The following is a 17,733-nucleotide window of genomic DNA, read 5'->3' as shown; positions in this document are numbered from 1 at the left end:
ATATATACAGTGCAATTATCTTTTTAATACGGGTGGTTGACAACCAGGGACAGAATTATAATGAGTCGCTACGTTATCGGGCTAGTACTTGAATATTTTTGTACAGCCTCACATTGTGTACTGCACCTCAATTTCTCGATTACTAAAGTTTGTTCTCGATAATATCGGGCACCTTAGGCATTGTCTAGCATTCATATATCACTTCAGCTTGGCTTACTCTTTGCCTTTAGTGTCCCTTTAACAATCCAGCTTATAAGGAAGCTTTAGCTCGGGGTGTCCTATCTGAATACATGGGAAAAGAAAAATTGTACTTGTCGGCAACCACTGCATTATATTCATTGATATTTATTTCATTTAGCAGAAAACGTTAATATCTAGTGACTGCACGAAGCGGGTTTCTTATTTAGGCCGTCGATATTTTATTAAAAGTTGTTAAAATTGCAAGAATAAGAAAAACGCGACTGTCAAGTTTACAACTCTATAACTCAGCAAAGAAATTTGGTATCACAATTCTGAGAGAGAGAGAGAGAGAGAGAGGGGGGGGGAGGGAGGGAGAGGGGGAGGGAGGGAGGGAAGAAGGAAAGGCAGGGAGGTTAACCAGACTGAGTCCAGTTTGCTACCCTACACGTGGAGAGGGGGAGGGGGAGTGAAAGAGAGAGAGAGAGAACTTAGGTGTAGGATGTCTATAGTCGGGCACTCAAGTCTAGTACATATAAAGCGAACAAATTTTATGTATAATACATGACTCTCAAGCACACCACTACTACGTGAGTAGGGCTCTGCAGAACTCTCGTAAGCATTGTAACAAATTCATGTAAGATATAAATTGATATATCAAATTTGTCTGCTTTGAATATTCTAACAGATGCAACTTACAGAGCTCCGATATCCGTTTACTGTACAGAGTTGCGGAGCTGTGAACGGGGTGCTTCCATTTCAAGCTTACCAATGTTTGGCAAGCTTTAACGACTCCGAACCCCAAATCGAAATTCCGCTTCAACAGTCACTAGAAGTAGTTTTTCTCTCTAACGCAACAGAATTCATTAAATTTGATCAGGGGTTACCTCAAAAAGGCGTTTCCGTGTATTATATGTATATTAATAGGCGCCCTCGGAGTTGGGCCCGAGCTAAAGCTTCCCCTTAACATACTTACATAGTGACCATGCGCTAAGTGGCTTCCACGCGCAGCAGTAAAGTCTAGCAAAAAAGCCAACTTGCAAAAGTCAGCTTCGTTGCGACGCGGCGTCAACCGCGATGCCCTGAGGCACATAACCGCGCAGCTGCCCACGCTGATGTTCGCCGACCAAGTGGAGCTGAACATGACGCTGGCCGTGGACCCGGAGAACAAGCGCGGCTACGGCAAGGGCGAGACGCTGGCCACCATTCCGTACCGCGTGCTGTGCGACCAGACCTCCAGGGGATCTCAGAAGCAGGCGCAGGGGCTGCCCTGTGCCAACACCAGCCACTTGGTTTTCACCGTCAACAGCAATGGTCTGTGCATGCCGACTCTGTGCATTGGGTTTCACGCAACTGAAACCAAATATCAAAGGGGGTACAAAAAGCGCTTGTACGCGCTTCCAAGGTTCCTTGCATATCTGTCAATCAAAGGCCAACTGTAACAAAATTTCGGGCCGCGTAAAATGCCTAGTTTGGGTTTGTGTAGATAAAGCCTTCGTGCAGAAATTTACGTTAGAAATAAGAGAGAATGAGTCAGAAAAATCCCGTAAGAAATTGGACATTTTGAATACCAAAACTGAAAATAAAAAAAACGCCGCCATTACCGTTCGCGTGAAGTGATTCAGAATGCCTGGTGGCTCGGCACGACCTCCGCGTTTAGGAACCGCCCGCTGCTGCCCGCGGTGCGCTGAAAAATCTCAGAGGCGACATTCTGATACTTGCGTGACGTCCGCTAACCAGCAGCAGCACGCGTCGTGTGCTGAGGCAGCCATTCGACAATTGCCCAGTCCTACAATGTTGCCAAAATTATTATGTGAAATAATTTTGAATTAAAATCCTTTGAATATGACGCAGCCCTTCCCCTTCCCTCCTCCCTCCACTCCGCGAGATCGTGCTTCCGGTCTCGGACAGGCAGCGCACGAGTGTAGGACGCGAGCGATCGTGGGTGAGCTTTTAGCGACTGACGCTGTGAGGGTGATATAGATCGTGTTCGGGTGATACCAACGGTATATTGCTGGCAGCGGTGGTCTGGTCAGAATGAGAGCACGGGGGCTTCATTGTCAAAACATCGCTGACCTCGTAGTTTGATTATAACTGCGAGAAGAACGAGAAACGGGTATGCCCCACCCAACGCTGTATGCACTGCGTGGCAAACGCTTGATGTTGTGACCTCGACACACGATACATGCCCACGATGTCAGGACTGGCTACGCGGAACGTGATCGGGTGCTCACACAGCTAGTAATCTAAACTAAAACAAAACAAAAGCCTTAGGTCGCACAGTAGCAGTAAAATAAAATGTCATAGCACAAAAAATTAAATGAAAAGCAGACCATTCTACACCCGTATATAATAGCGCTACTTGTTTCCAACAAACAACGGTCTGGCGCTTACTGACCCTATTTGTTGATTTTTTACACTTCGTACCATGTAATTACACGTAACTAGAAGGAAGCTTCAAAAAGAAAAAAAAAAGAAGTCGCAGCTTCGACAGAAAGGCGAAACATTGATTGCGATGGCAAATTATTAGGCAACTATACGAAGTAAACTTAGTAGTATTAGCGGCCGTGTAACCTGCAGTAAACATTCGCTTACTTCATTGTATTAACAAGCATGGTGCCACGCTCGCAAAGGCAAACACGAACAGATCTCGCTCGATGACACTTGCTGTCAGGATGCTGGCGTTATGAAGAGCTCTAGTAGAGAGCGAACGCTTCAACGCGTCTCCGAAGTTTGAGATTACGTGATCTACAACACTAGGCACGCGAGAACAAAGCGCACACGGAGCCACGAGCCATCTCAGCTCGCCTAATCTTTGTACTCCGCCGCAGATTACCTCCAAGATAGGGCACTGGCGGCCGCGCTTAGCCGCGCCACGTGCAGCAACAGCCGGACTAGAATTGGAGCCGCCCGCTCACAACACTGGGCGAGCGGGAAGACGACGTGCATCAAGCCAACATCCTCATGGGCTCACCCTCTCACACTTTCCCTCGCAGCTACAGCATACGGAACCGCGGCGCATGATACGATCTTATCGCACTAACGCTTTGTATACTGAACATCACGGCGACGGCGACGGTGGAAATTCGCCTGCAATCTTCCTATAAGTGATATGGCAATAAATTGCGCTCGTCCTTGATTCCAAGCGCTTGTCCTGTGGTGCATGTCTCATTTATTTTTAATTTTGTTGTCATTCTGTTATACGATGGTTATTCCTCCTTCCGTGAAGAAAGTGGCAGTCGTGCAAATTCTGTGATGAGTCGTGTGCATACCGTCCAGAATACCACGTCTGAACATTTGAAAAGTGCATGCAATGTTTCCTTTTTACTTTCTTGTGGCTGTTAACTGCTTTCACAGAGTGCGTCTTCGAGCTGGGACTGCAGAGTGGACTAATCGAAAACTGCCAGATAACGGCCTCGTCGGCAGCCGACACCTTGCACGCGCCGTGGGAAGTGCGCAAGGGCGGATCCAGTGGTACGTATCATGCGAGCGGTCGTTTCTACAGACCATAGGCAGATCCCGTGTAACGCTGGCTCGTGTCGTGTTTGTCCAAACCTTTGCCTGTTGTTTCACCGCGCCGTGCATCTTAGTCATTGTTTTCCCAACTGCACAACCAGTAAGCTGGTTGTGCAGGAAAGTATCTCCCTACCGCGCAACCGAACCACAACACAATGTTTTAAGAGAAAGCACGCTATAACGGGGCAAAACAAGGCAAGCGTTGGGTTTCGCTCTAACGATTACAGACGGCGCTACTGTTCCTCTAGCGCAAATACCACCTTGTTTGTTTGTTTGTTTGTTTGTTTGTTTGTTTGTTTGTTTGTTTGTTCGTTTGTTTGTTCGTTCGTTCGTTCGTTCGTTCGTTTGCTTGTTTGTTTGTTTGTTTGTTTGTTTGTTTGTTTGTTTGTTTGTTTGTTTGTTTTACGGCATCGTTGGAGACCACACGTACTTCTGTTTTATTTCTGGCACAATAAACTGCACCTACCGCGAAATTTGAGCCCTGTGTGGAATTTGAGTTCGAGCGAATCAGCGTGGTTTAACTAGAAAAATCATGTATAACTAGCGCTCCTATTTGCACTACATCCGGTACACGCGCCGGCAGAGATGCCTGTTTTTCAATTAAAATCTCTCTCTCTCTCTCTCTCTCTCTCTTGCTTTGACCCACTGTTCCCATGTCCTTTCGTCGCCCCACGTGAATGCGCAGTGTGGTCCCCGGCCGTGAAGTCGAGCCTGCAGCACGACTACCTGCAGGTGAACTTCATGCGTGTCACCAGGGTGTCCCAGGTGGAGGTGGTGTACGTGCCGGGCTCGCGCCGGGTATCCAAGTACCGGCTGCTCTACAGCGACAACGGCCAGGACTGGCACAAACACGGAGACGTAAGAACTGACGCCGCGTGCGGCAGTAAAGAACGCCTTGGTCAAGCGCTGACCCCATGGAACGCGCCTCGGCGTATAAGCATGTAACGCCGCGAAGTGCCGACGCGTTCGTGCTACACTGCGCGATAACCGCGCGGTGAGGTCGGGCAGTATCTGTGACACCGAGGTAATGCGCATGCTAGTGCGCAGCCCATGGGCTTTTTGCTCAGCACGCGAGATGTGCACGCCGAATATACGTCGGAAGCGCCTTCAGTGAGGTATACACATTTTCATGCTTGCGAACAAGTAGAGTGATTCTTGTTTTTGGAAAGGACGCGGTTTAGAACACTAGAGAGGTCTGACGCTTATAATGGTTTCCATGATGTACGGGTGCTTTTAGAACTTTATTCGTGTTTTAATACTATATAGTAACGAGGTGTGCTTTTTGGCCTTCACAATGAAACAAGTAGCCGTATAGCTGAAGTAGGTATTCATGTCGAAACGCTGTTTCGGGCACACAGGTTCGATCCCTGGACCACAAGAACGGCGTGGCCATCGACCGGCTCGAGAAGACAATCCAGGCGCGCCAAATACGCTTCGTCATTGAGGAGGCGTCCGACCCGCAGATGGAGGACGAGCTCCTGGTCGGCATGCAGCTGGAGCTGTATGGATGCTACATCGAGGAGTTGAACCAGGAGCACGGAGGTACTATCCTATATAGACGCGTTCGCAGAACTAGCTCACGCTACACTTTGCCATCATGACACCACATTGCACTTCGTAATCCAATTACAAATGTCACTGTGGTTGCATTTCGTCTAGGATGGAATAAAAAAGTGCCGGTGTTACACCACGGTGTACCATCGTCGTCATCATCATCAGCAGCAGCAGCAGCGGTCTATTTTATGTTCAGTGCCGGACGAAGTCATCTCCCAGCTATCCACTTTCCCCTGTACTGCGTTAGCGCTCTCCATCATAGACCTGCGAAGCTCTCTATAATCTCATCAGACGGCGTAGTCGTCGGTAGTCCTTGTCAGTGTTTTGTTTCCATTGTCACCCATTGTGTCACTCCAATAGACAGCCGGTTACTTGCTACACGCATTACAAGACCTGCCCCGAATCCACTTCTTCAACCGGAATATCAGCTACGCCTGCACGCTTTCTATATGTCACACTGCCCTCGTCCTCTCTCTTAACGTTACACCTACAATTTACTGTTATACCAATCGTTGTGCGAGACCTTAGCTTATCGTCTCGTTAGTGTCCATCGGTGCAGCACTCAATTCTGATGTGCCAACACATGCTGCGAGCCGCTGGTGAGTGCATATTACAACATGGGGTCTTTGTAATGTAGCGAAGTTAATGTGGTACTTCGACATTTATTACTGCAAGTTCGCCACGTTGCGGATGTTCAACGTTTTCCTTGACAGTACTATAGAAGGCACTAAAAATGCGTTCTTTTTTTTCAGTTGCTTGTGAAGAGGACAATACCTGGTACTCTCATGTTAAAAGTACGTATACATTTATGCCTAATCATGTGCACGTGTCCCTGCATTCCCGCTTCTGTTGTTTTTTTTTTCGTAGGCAGTATTAAACAATAGGCCAATGCTGGCTCTCCAGAAAATTGCAACATCATCGCACTCAGAAACAACAGAACGCATATCTATCTGTATTTTTTTTTTCTTTTGCAGCGAGGCTCACCTATTCTCATTATATTATAATATGCAGCAGAATAATTGTATATTTAATATTATGAAGACATTTACTTGGATAACCGCGTCACACGACTTTAGGTTTTGTACTTATGTGCTACTATTTTTGATGTTCAGTGTTTGTTCATTTCATTCCAAGCGTAACAAAAGAGCGTTTTCTTTTTCACGAGCTGTCAGTAAACTCACAGCCGCACCCGTTCTCTTTCTTTCAGCCAAGAAAACGCGCCACTTTGCAGTGGACACGACCAACAACATCGTCTATTTCTGCGACTTCCACGGAAAGACAGAGTGCGTTCACGTCACAATTTACAACTGCCGCTTGCAATGGCGGTGCCCTGAGATGCAGTGAGAACCACCCTGAGCGCCATGCATTTTTGTTTCAGTCACTTGGCCTGCTTCTCTTCCAACGACGGAGGAAAAACTTGGATAAGTACGCCTCCCTTCACTTAACCATATGCATTTTATGACTCACTAAGTCGCATTTTTTTTCTTTATCGTAATCAATGTGTCTTTAATAGGGGGTGCGCGAGAAACTTGGAAATCTAGTCATAACAAGTCTTCTACAGAAGCAGCGTTCAAGATAAGTTAGTGGTTGATGCAAATAGTGACAAACAAAGGCGGGGAAAATATAAAGAAAACAGAACAGCTTTATTATCGCTGAATCTGCCAATGAGCAAATAATTTATTGTCATTGATTTGTCGACGACGTGTAAGAGTCTATATTTGGAAAGTTGAAGTCTAATGCCCTTATAAAATATACTCTTCAGTAGGACGGACGATTGGGCTAGTCCTTAATAAGTCCTTGGGAGGAACAATGCTGAGGTAACTAGACGACAGTCTTCTTTTTTATTGCGTATTGGACAGTTTCTTTCAGAGAGCCGTCAAAGCGCTACGATGGTATTGTGAAAACAATAAAATTTAGTTGCGTCATTCTGCTTCGTTCGCACTATAGCTGTGTGGTTGAGGAGTCCACCATAAGTGAGATATCTACTAATTACTGCCGTTTTCTTTTTTGTGAGAATCTATTTCTCTGTGTCTCGGCTCTGTATGAGCATGCTTATTGCTACGTAAGTTGCTGTCAAACAAGGTTTCAACCGTCGCAAACGTGCTCAGAAACCACTAGTGAAATTTTCCATTAGATTCAGCGCGCGGCGTTGTATCCCCCAGTATATCTGTTTCAGGGCATCGATTCGTCTCGCGTGTATTTTGTTAAGTCCTCTATAGTCGCTTTCCAGCCCACGCTCGAGCTTACGTAGTGACACGAACGCGCTTCGCGCTTGGTCGTGAATGGCAGTCCTGGAGCCGTTCGTGAACCACCTGTTGGGCTTCGACCCGGAGTCCAGCCGCATGCTGGCCTCCGACTCGTCGGGCGAGTCCTTCCTGGCCAGCTCGGACGGCACCCACTGGGCGCTGGTGCCAGGCCGCGCGGCCAACGTCTCGCTCAGCCGCGCCAACTTCGTGCCCAGCCTGATCGTGCCTGCAACGACGCGCTCCGACATCCTCTCCAAGGACCTCATCATCGGCGATTGGAAAGGTACTTATTTATTTATTTATTTATTTATTTATTTATTTGCTTGTTTGCTTGTTTATTTATTTATTTATTTATTTATTTATTTATTTATTTATTTATTTATTTATTTATTTATGATACGACGAAAACCTGCGACTCCAGCATATACTGCGACTGCGCTCTGGCACTTTCTAAAAACAGCGCAGGTGACAGGCGTTGTTGTATGAGACTTCAAACCGGCGGGCCAACCTTCGCACTCTCGTGCTGCAGCAGTTGTCTAAAGATCGCCTGTGAAATAGGCCTACTAATAACGTTGCAGCTTTCTTTTTTTTTTCTAATTGCAGTCGCTATCGCTCACCTAACCTAACCTAACCTAACCTAACCGTGCTTCGCTGCACAGCTACTAGTGTTGCGGTAAAAGCTTTGCCGCAACGCAAGTAGTTGTGTAACGAAGCCTAGACTTAGGGTGAGTTATAACGGCACGTTCCTGCTTCCCCTCCACATTTTGTATTCACCACCAACCCATTTGTAAGTCAGGGCTACTTTTCAAAGCTTTTGACTGAACTTTGCCGAGTCTAAACAATCGGACTACTATTGCAGAACACTTTCTTGCTTTTCTTCGACGAAAAGAAAGAGAGAGAACGTGAAGAAAAGAATGAGCTACCCCTAATTGTCTTAGCGAATGAAGGTCTAACTTTTGTGAGCATCCGAACTGTAGAGTCGCAAGTTTCGTCGCATTTCCGCTTGCGTGTTCTTTCTATTTATATTTTTTTTCGAAGACGAGGACTCTAACGACTTGAAATTGATTTGGTGTTCGTGGGATGTGGTTATCTGGCTGCCACTTTCTGGCCACTTTCGTCTCGTCAAATTAAACGACTTGAGGCATTGTAGCGCGCGTGGGACAATTAAAAAGGCACGGACTGAATCTTGGAATGAAAAGGATGCAACAAGTTAGCGCAGAGCTATGTACGTACGCAACAGCAGTAAGGCGTAATTAGCTCAAAAAGGCCGAACTTAAGCTAGCGTGCGCTCGTTCACACTGCGCGTGCGGCTAAAAGCGGAACCGAAAGTGTGGCTTTGCTCAACTTAAAATGTGGGCCGATCCCGGAGATGGTGCAGTCTTGGATCTCCCGCATCATGCAAAACTACTTGATGCAAATTAAGCTCACAGTTCAACTATGTTGGCCGATCCCGAAGGTAGCGCAGTCTAAACAACGAATCACGTGGTACACTAATGCGCCCAAGAAGCTCTTGTCTTTATTCGGTGTCGACCACTGTTGACTCGTCTTGTATCTATAAACGACGCATAAGAGATGTTTCTTACTTCTGTTTTTTGCTATTGAAATGTAAGACAAGATTTCAAAGTTTAGTGTTCATCCACTTATTAAAGTATTTAATAAAGGGAAAGCCAGACATCCACCCAATCGTAGCAATCATAGCAATTTTCTTTGTAGCAATTGCTACAAAGGAAGCCCTTACGGGTTCGTCGAAAGAAAAGCCTTGCAGTTGAAGAAAAATTGGTTTTGGTCCGAGACCCGAACCCGGGACCAACGCCTCTACTAAATATACTTAATATACTTATACTTGCTAAATACTTTACAATACGTTAGTATTGTAAGTATATTTTAATATGGTGCTAGTGGTGATGTTGCTGCAGTCGGGGATAAGAACAGATAACAATCTCTTCTTAACAATCAATTAAGCAAACCACGCTTTTGGCATTGCAGTAGGCTATGACGCCCTGGGGAGTTTAGTTGGTGCAGGAATTTCAACGTGAGGCCGCCACCAGCCTTTCGCTTTTGTGTCGTGTTCTGGCACATTCCTAACCGCTCCATTCCCTAAAAGCCTGCAGAATTGACATATTTCGTATTTACAATAAACTGTCATTGCAGTGCAAGTTAGTGTCTTCGTTAGTGCCCGCTCAACAGCGCTCGTTATTCTTGTATATCTCTTGTTGCAGAATGGGCTTTAACGCGGACTTGTTTCCTCCATTTCTTTTTTCTCTTTTCTCAGCCACCTACGACGGGCTTGTGTACAAAGACGCCGAGGCTCCTGCCGCCATCTGGAAAGGCTGCTGCATCGGAGCGGAGTAGCCCCGACACCGGCTAACCACGGTGTCTACGTGTTGAAAACGTTTTTTTTTTTTCCTCGTACGCTCTTGCTTTGGCGGACCGAAAAGCAATAAGAAACGAACGAACGCTGTGAATTATAACATAAATTGCGTGGTTATATGGGAGAGGACTCTCGAAGTACGTCGAGGAGCCGTAGATAGCGTCATTGTCGCGCACCGTTCGCGGTACGTCGCTGAGATACCGTTGTTGTGTGCAGCATACATGTATGAGAATTTCACATTTTATAGCAAAGTATTGTTGTCTGAACTTAGCGTTCGTATATAAGGCCGAGATTACGAATTACCGTGTATCTCGTAGGCGACTTGTAAAATAATAATCGTTCGACAGCCGCAGGCCCAACTTACTGAACAATCAAACGCGGCACTTCCAACAACATCCAAGATAAGATTAATGATGCTATGCTTACCAGCAATTTGGTTATATTACGACTACAGAATACGGGGCGTTGCCGGAATAGGGGACCACAGATTGTGCTTGCCGCGATGAGCCTTTATCAGGAAACTCAAAGCCGTCGCATCTCAGTTCAGTTAATAACACGTGACCCTAAACGATCGCTTCGCGATGTCACCATATTTGTAATACTTTCTGCAAAAAGCAAAGGCGTCATTAAAAACGAGTGACCACGAACAGCTCAGCCTCTGTGAGAACCATTAATTCGGTTGTATTCAGCAGGTGAAACATATTCGCAGTCAGCTTCAATATCGCATGCAGTAAATCCTCGAGAGCTGAAACCTGCATAGAGTTATTGCGTTCTAGGACCTCGGAGGACTCCAGTTCCAATGAAACGTCATCGAGTTACCAACCAATATATGCAATCATCATCCAAACTGTGTTTCTTTTACACGCAAGGGACCACCTGGCAAGAAAGTCAATCACCGTGCGGCTAGACAGCGAAATTTTTTCGAGGCTCACGTAATAAAATTCTACTTTTGGCACGTTATGCTGGCGATGCTTAGTTCGCATCCATAAGTAACACCCTAGTACTGCTACAACAGCTGCCAGCAAGCCTTTCGCAAATCTGTTTCACCGACGACCTTCAGTCGCAAAGCTTGACTAGCTGTCTAATCTCTTACATTCTGAACACCGCCTATGCAAGTGCCCTGATTCATTACTGTACAATACTGTCCAACACTCCACATTATTGTACAGCACTGTACAGGAATTGAACAAAGCACGTGGATGCTTCAGCGCCAGTTCAATGCATACTAGACTACCTTGCTTGCACAGAAAAGCTGATCGAACGCAATGATCAAGTATGAGAAGCCTTCTGCATGCTCCCTGACCCGACAACAATTGCTACGCGAGCCTAAAGAATGCAGTAAAAGACAAACCAGGTGCCTGCCGCAACGAGTGGAAACAAATGCTCCTTATACATAGGAACTTACCTGTTTTCACATTTCCGAAGGTACTGCCTTCCCGCATAACATGGTCATCGCTATGGCTACTACTGATGCCACCAACTCTCCATGACAATTTTTTTTTCATAATCTCACACACAAAAGTTGGACATTAGAACCCACGTGCACAGTTTGTATATTTCAGATATGTGTTACTCTCAGTACTTGTACTAAACATAACAAATTATTACTTTCATTCGTGTTCCTTGACGTGCTTCTTTGAAGTTTCACATAGGAATTCTAAAACAATTGTCTGAGAAATTATTAGTGCTATAGATCCATTCAAAACGCGGGTGATCAGGCTATAATTATATGTATCGCAATATATGTTGCGCCCATTACGTCTTGAAATAAAATGCAAACAAAATTTCGAGCCGAACCATTCATATGGTGGCGGATTAGCCAGTGAAGCTGTTCCGAGCAACTATGGCCAGACTCCGCGGCCAGAAACATTCTCTTGAATTTGGAATTCGCCCCTGCGAAACTCGAAGGAGGCGGCAACTCACGCCTCTGCTGCTTGGACATAGACTCGAACGACCTATAGCTTGACGCCTACGAGCGGCCTCCTGTGCGCGATCTTCATCGGTAGCCTGCGCACGACGCCGACGATTAGACTCCTCGCTGACGCTCTTCGGAGGCTGAGTCTTCGGAGGCCACATTCTCCGCTTCTGCACGAGCACGTTCTCGTTGGTTATAGTCGCGTCTCTGCTGTCTCACGCCGCTCCTCGTACTCGGCTTGTTCTTCGACTGTGCGCACAATGCGCGGTCTTCCCATTTTCCCCGTTTTTGTTGGAGTTGCAACTGTTGCAATGGTATACCTTTGCAATGCACAATCCGGTTCTTACACACCCCGGCGGCTACTGCGGCGCATAAACCCGTGTGTTCCCGCCGCAACTGTCGCGCCGTTGCATGGAGGCCGCGCGCCGCACCCACTGCGTAGGTACGGCGCGCGGTGAAATCACGTGTCCTTTCTTTCTCCCGAGCAGTACTATCGGTTGTTATCTTTTTTTGTTCACTTTACAGACGCTATCGAGCCCAGATAACCCCTCCCCCCACCTCCCTACGAGACCATGCATACGGCTCATTCATACAGGTCCGTCAGGTAAACAGCTTTGCTGTAAAAGCACCGAAAGAAAGCACATTTCTAGCGGTAACGAAAGATTTAAAAGGAAGCTGCACAGATATGCATGTCATTTGTGGCGGCACACTCGATTCAATGCTCATGCTCAAACTAAGCGTATCAAGTCATCGACAAACTCAATTTGGGAGCACGCCACGCCCACGCTTCGGAGTATACTGCCTTCAGCCTAGAGAAAGTGGTTGTACAGCAGATCGCGGCAATTCTGACTAGTCTGCTTCGTACTTCCCATTTGCTTCGGCGGGTCCACATGCCCTTGAGATGTCTCGATATTGGGTGAATCATGGCCGCCGTCTTAAATAGTTCATACCGGCACTTCCAGCTAGCACACGTGATATGTTCGCCTACAAATGACGTAGCTCTAGACGATATTCTAAACCATTCTGGACACTAAAATTTCACCCCATTGTCGAAAGCGCCATCTTGTCCGCTCCGATTGGCTCACTGACTAGCTCAAAACGCCAACATGACGGAATTTGACAACATGGCGGAATTTGATCAGGTTCTGCAGCGCGATTTTATAACGGTTCGGAAAGCGAGCCGTTTGCTTGCCCTCGCTTTATTGGTCAGAACCGCGCTTTTACTTACTAATCACGTGATGGCAAGCGAACGGTTCGCTTTCAGAACCGCTACAAGATCGCGCCCCAGCTGGACATTGTGTCCAGAAATGTTACCCTGGATGGATACCACGTGAAGTATGCGTTCAGTGTTGCCTGAAAGCAAGGTGGTGGTGTCTGCCAAACCAGAAACGTGCCCCCCCCCTTTCCTACCCTACCTCCCTTTTCAGTCAAGCGTCCACCCCCCTTCCCCCCAAAAACTATCTCCGGGTATGTGACTCAACAATTGTTATCTTCGGCTTGTTGAAACAGTTCAGTAGTCCTCCTGTAATCGATCAATAAGACACACGAACAGCACCACCGGCACAAGCTCCAGTCCTACAGTGGCGTTGAAGCCTCTTCTGAAAGACAAGTAAGCACGTTTTAATTGACCCTCTGTTGAAACTGAAGTGCCCTACTTCAATGTGTAACCGAAAAGGTAATTTTTTTTGCGGAGTCGTGCCTTCTACGGGAATTTCATATTTAGCTCTAGAGAGCGCTCAGGACCATAGCGCAACTTTTCTGCGCTTCCCAACGCTGGTATGGCGGCCATGACAAGCCCGCCGCGCACATCCCGCCGCGATCTTCGGCGGCTATCTTTTTTGTCCACAGAAGTCGCCGAACGAGCGCGGCTAGCGTCGGCATGGATGGGACTCGAAAGTTCCTTGGTTGTTCGCACAAAGTTCAGTAGTTGGAGCAGTTGCACTCCGACCTGTTCGGGTCCAAGGCGGCAAGATAATGATGCGGCTCGCCGTTGCAATCTGCAAGGAGGACACATGAATGGAACGCCCTGTTACCGGCATACATACATACATACATACATACATACATACATACATACATACACAGACACACACACATACATACATACATACATACATACATACATACATACATACATACATACATACATACATACATATACATACATATACATACATATACATACATACATACATACATACATACATACATACATACATACATACATACATACATACATACATACATACGAAGCCAAGGAAAGCATAAGGGTAATTAGTTGTGGTTGAAATTGAAATGTAGAAAGTAATGAAGGGGAAAAATGAAATGGGAGTGGACGAAAACATAAGTTGTCACCGTTGGAGACCGAACCCACAATCTTCGCATTACGCGGGCGATGCACTACCAATTGTTCTATAGCAACGGTCATCAATCCGTCCACAAACTTCGCTATTTGCGTGTGCTTAGATATAGATCCGGGAGTGCTAGCTATTTACAATCGCAATGATCGCCGCGCCTCCTTGAGGGAGACAGCGTGGTCGACTTGAAAGAACAGGCGTGGGTGGCCTGCAGTATAGTGAAACTAATATTACAAATATAAAGGATCAGTGCATGAGGCTGTTCCCCCCGAAACTAGCTTTTGTCACCGCATCTGATTAATCACTCTAGGGTGCCGTCGGTAAAGAGCGAGATGTGGCGCCAACGAGATTAGATTTGGTGGGCCTGCCAACGATAATGCTTCGCAGTCGCATCCGTCAGTGAAAATGCGACGCTGAAAGCATCCTTAAGGGTTAACAGCGCACACAAACAGGGACAGAGTGAGGATCGAACCACAGGACACAGCGCTGACACAGCGTACGTTCTTCACTCTGTCCCTGTCAGTGTGCGCTGTCAACCCTTTATAAGATGCTTGACGAACTAGCCCACCAAGCCATCTTTGTGAGCTGAAAGCGTGTTTGTAGAGAAGCGGCCATCGCGCGGCACGTGCCTCTATTGGGGACGTCGTCAACGGCGGGCCTGGGTCCCAGAAAGTTGAAGAAGTTGAGCGCTATGACGACCAGGCAGAAGAAGACGATGACCGCGATGCGGAGCAGGACGCCCACGGCGCGGCATAGCGGGCTGCTGACCACCGACGCCGTGGCCGCGCAGCAAGTCCGCCACCACAGGGACGCCAGCCGCGCCAGCTGCATCCTGTCCTTCGCTGGTCGTCCGGATTGGATCAGCTAAGGCTTGGCCGCAGCAATGCCGATGATGATCACTTTGCTCTAAATGGATGTGAAGTGCATTGATATTAAAACAAAACTTCCGTGTGTCAGTTGTCTGGCCACGAGCACGATCATGTGCACGATAACCGAAGGACCTGGTCAGGGGACACAGGGTACGGCCAGCGCTTAACTGGTACTCAGCAGATGTGCGTACTTTATCACTCTAAGGATGAACGCTATAAATTGAATTAACCTTGTGGTTGAACACTGTGGAGTACAATGTACAAAACTATGCCTTTGATAAAAATATATGCGTGCTACAATAGTAGGAGGTCACCTATACACTCAAGGACCAAAGGGATGCCTCAGTTCGGTTTTTAGTTGGTTGGTTGGTATACGTTTGCCTCTATGCATGGTTCATACCTACAAGGGGGATTGTCCAAAAATTGGATGGGGTTAGTGAAATTATTTGTCAAGTTTAGCCACTTCGCCGATCCTATCCCTCTATATTTACCACCTAGCACACCAGATATTATAGCGCCCCACTACATCTGCAGCTATGGTTCGATATGAACCTCGGACACAATGCATAAATAAAGTTTCTGCTGTGTACCTCGTTCCTGCCTTCCAATTTTGCTGCTGTTCCGAGCTCCTCCCGACAATCACGGCGGTGTGCAGACGTCGCCCCGGACACGCAGCAGCGCGCGTACAGTTCTACTGAGCGAGGTCGAGGCAGACGAAGCAGCGGGGCCGTTCACGATCATGGCCGCTCGCCGGGCAACGGGGCCGGTGCAAGCGATCCAGCGCGACGGCGACGTCGGTCGCCGCGAGGACGTCCCGCTCCTGCGTGCCCCAGTATTGCTGGGTGACGGGGAAGGGCCGCCCACGATCGGGCGATGGGCCATGGCGCTCTGCGAGGAGTTCGTGCAGAAGCTGTACAAAGCCGTGTGGGCCGCCATGGCTCTGCTGCACGCGCTGTGTATCGTCGGCGGCGACAAGCCGCCTGCCGCCGCCGCTGCCACGCCGTCCTCGACGGCGCTGCATCAGCAACGGCAGGAGACTGCGGACGCGCCGGTCCCCGAAGCCCGTCGTCGCAAGCCAAATTCGCTCGCACCGACGTTAGCCAGCGCAGCCAAGCAGCCTTCCCGACTGAAACTGGGTCCAGAAGCGGCCGCGGGTACGACAGAGGCCTTCAATTTCATGTTGCTCGTTTGCGGTTGCGCGCGGGACGCATGCTACGATTCCGAGTGCGATCCGCCATGCGAATAGAAAGAGGGGATAATTTACTGAGGAAAGGTGAACCGTTCCCTATCCAATTCCCTATCCTGCTACGCTGCTGCGAGGGAAGGGAAATATATGAGAAAAACAGGGGTTTTGAGGACAGAAAGCAGTGTGCGATTGCAGGCACGTTCGTGTCCGAAGGGCACGTTCACAGCCTTGAATCTAGACCTGTGATTCGCCTTAGCGAGCGGTAAGGCGGCCTCTGTCGCCCCTATACTGCAGAAATGACTATGCGTCCAATCACGAATTGCGTAAACCACCGATCGGAACCAACTCGTGCAAAGACGAAGGGCTACGGCTGCTTCATTTTACGCCACACTACTACGTCACAGAGGAGCTGGACGGAGAGCCGGGTTGGCTCACGCGAAATTGGGTAAATTGAACGAATAATTTTACGCCAGTTATGTATAGAACCCTGTAAGTGCGTTTTTATGACAATTCCCCTCATTTTTTTCAATATAAACATGTGCTGTCAAGTTTCAAGGACATACCAAAGAGCTATAATATTTGGCGTTCAGCGACGAACGCACTTCCCCAGACGACGCAATGCCATCCTCAGTAAGTCTCTGGGATGTCGCCATCAGAACATTCGTGCGTCTTTAGATGTCCTGCACTAAAAGGCTCGTGATCAGGTTCATTTGTACGTCCCGAGTAGATAATGTGAGCATGCCAGGTGCATAATTGGATGACCATTTTAGGATGATGTCAGGACGTGTTCCAAGGCACTACTGTTTGACACTGGAATTACAGGGCAATACATTATTTACGAATTCCGTTAATATATGCATAACGCAGCTTGGATATAGAAGCCACATTGTAAGGGCTCCACTTTCATATTTACGCACTTTCATGTGCTCGGAAATGTCAGAAATTGTGCGTCTTTGTTTCTTGCCACCATTAAAAAGCAGTTTGGTTTCAAACTACCTCAGGTGCAGCACCACCTATACACTTGCAATAGCATAGCTCTCGAGATGTGCTTTTGCTACTTCAAGCGAACCATCGGTGGAAGGTGCGCTTTGGACACCACAACCAATAATAATAATAATAATAATAATAATAATAATAATAATAATAATAATAATAATAATAATAATAATAATAATAATAATAATAATAATAATGTTTAAAACAAAATAGTCTACAAATGAACGCCTTTTTTTTTAGGCAGTGCCATTTGGATTTCGTTTTTGGTTATGCGCAATTTCGTTCGGGCAAGCATAAAGCTCCCAAATAAATACACCTGGAATCAACGTCCTACGGACATCCTGCTGACGATGTTGCTCGTATATATGTCAAGTTCGCGATATGTCCTGCAGTATATGTTATGTTTAAAATTCATCGTAGGCATGGTACGGTGGACGTCCTCAGTATGTCCCATAATAAGCTAGGACGTTCGGATGTGACATAGCAGAGTGTGGGTGTAGGCCAGTTGGTGACTCGGGATTTTGGGAAGTTACCGCAAGCAAAACG

The 17,733-nt window shown here is 47.3% G+C and overlaps 1 protein-coding gene across 1 annotated transcript in view; it reads left to right on the top strand.

Annotated features, from left to right (window-relative positions):
* LOC142585812 (uncharacterized) overlaps window positions 1-10,824 on the top strand; it is a 50,615-nt gene extending 39,791 nt beyond the window's left edge. The window contains exons 24-32 of the mRNA XM_075696830.1: window positions 1,281-1,491; window positions 3,535-3,651; window positions 4,379-4,551; window positions 5,052-5,235; window positions 6,000-6,041; window positions 6,455-6,530; window positions 6,626-6,672; window positions 7,537-7,776; window positions 9,766-10,824. Coding sequence (XP_075552945.1) covers window positions 1,281-1,491; window positions 3,535-3,651; window positions 4,379-4,551; window positions 5,052-5,235; window positions 6,000-6,041; window positions 6,455-6,530; window positions 6,626-6,672; window positions 7,537-7,776; window positions 9,766-9,845 — 1,170 coding nt within the window. The 3' untranslated portion in view covers window positions 9,846-10,824. The remainder of the gene's footprint in view (window positions 1-1,280; window positions 1,492-3,534; window positions 3,652-4,378; window positions 4,552-5,051; window positions 5,236-5,999; window positions 6,042-6,454; window positions 6,531-6,625; window positions 6,673-7,536; window positions 7,777-9,765) is intronic.
* Window positions 10,825-17,733: the final 6,909 nt, after the last annotated feature.

Source organism: Dermacentor variabilis, chromosome 6 (genome assembly GCF_050947875.1).
Source record: "Dermacentor variabilis isolate Ectoservices chromosome 6, ASM5094787v1, whole genome shotgun sequence".
NCBI classification, from domain to species: Eukaryota; Metazoa; Arthropoda; class Arachnida; order Ixodida; family Ixodidae; genus Dermacentor; species Dermacentor variabilis.
Note: the sequence above shows the minus strand (reverse complement) of the source record. Positions and strands in the feature narration are given on the sequence as shown.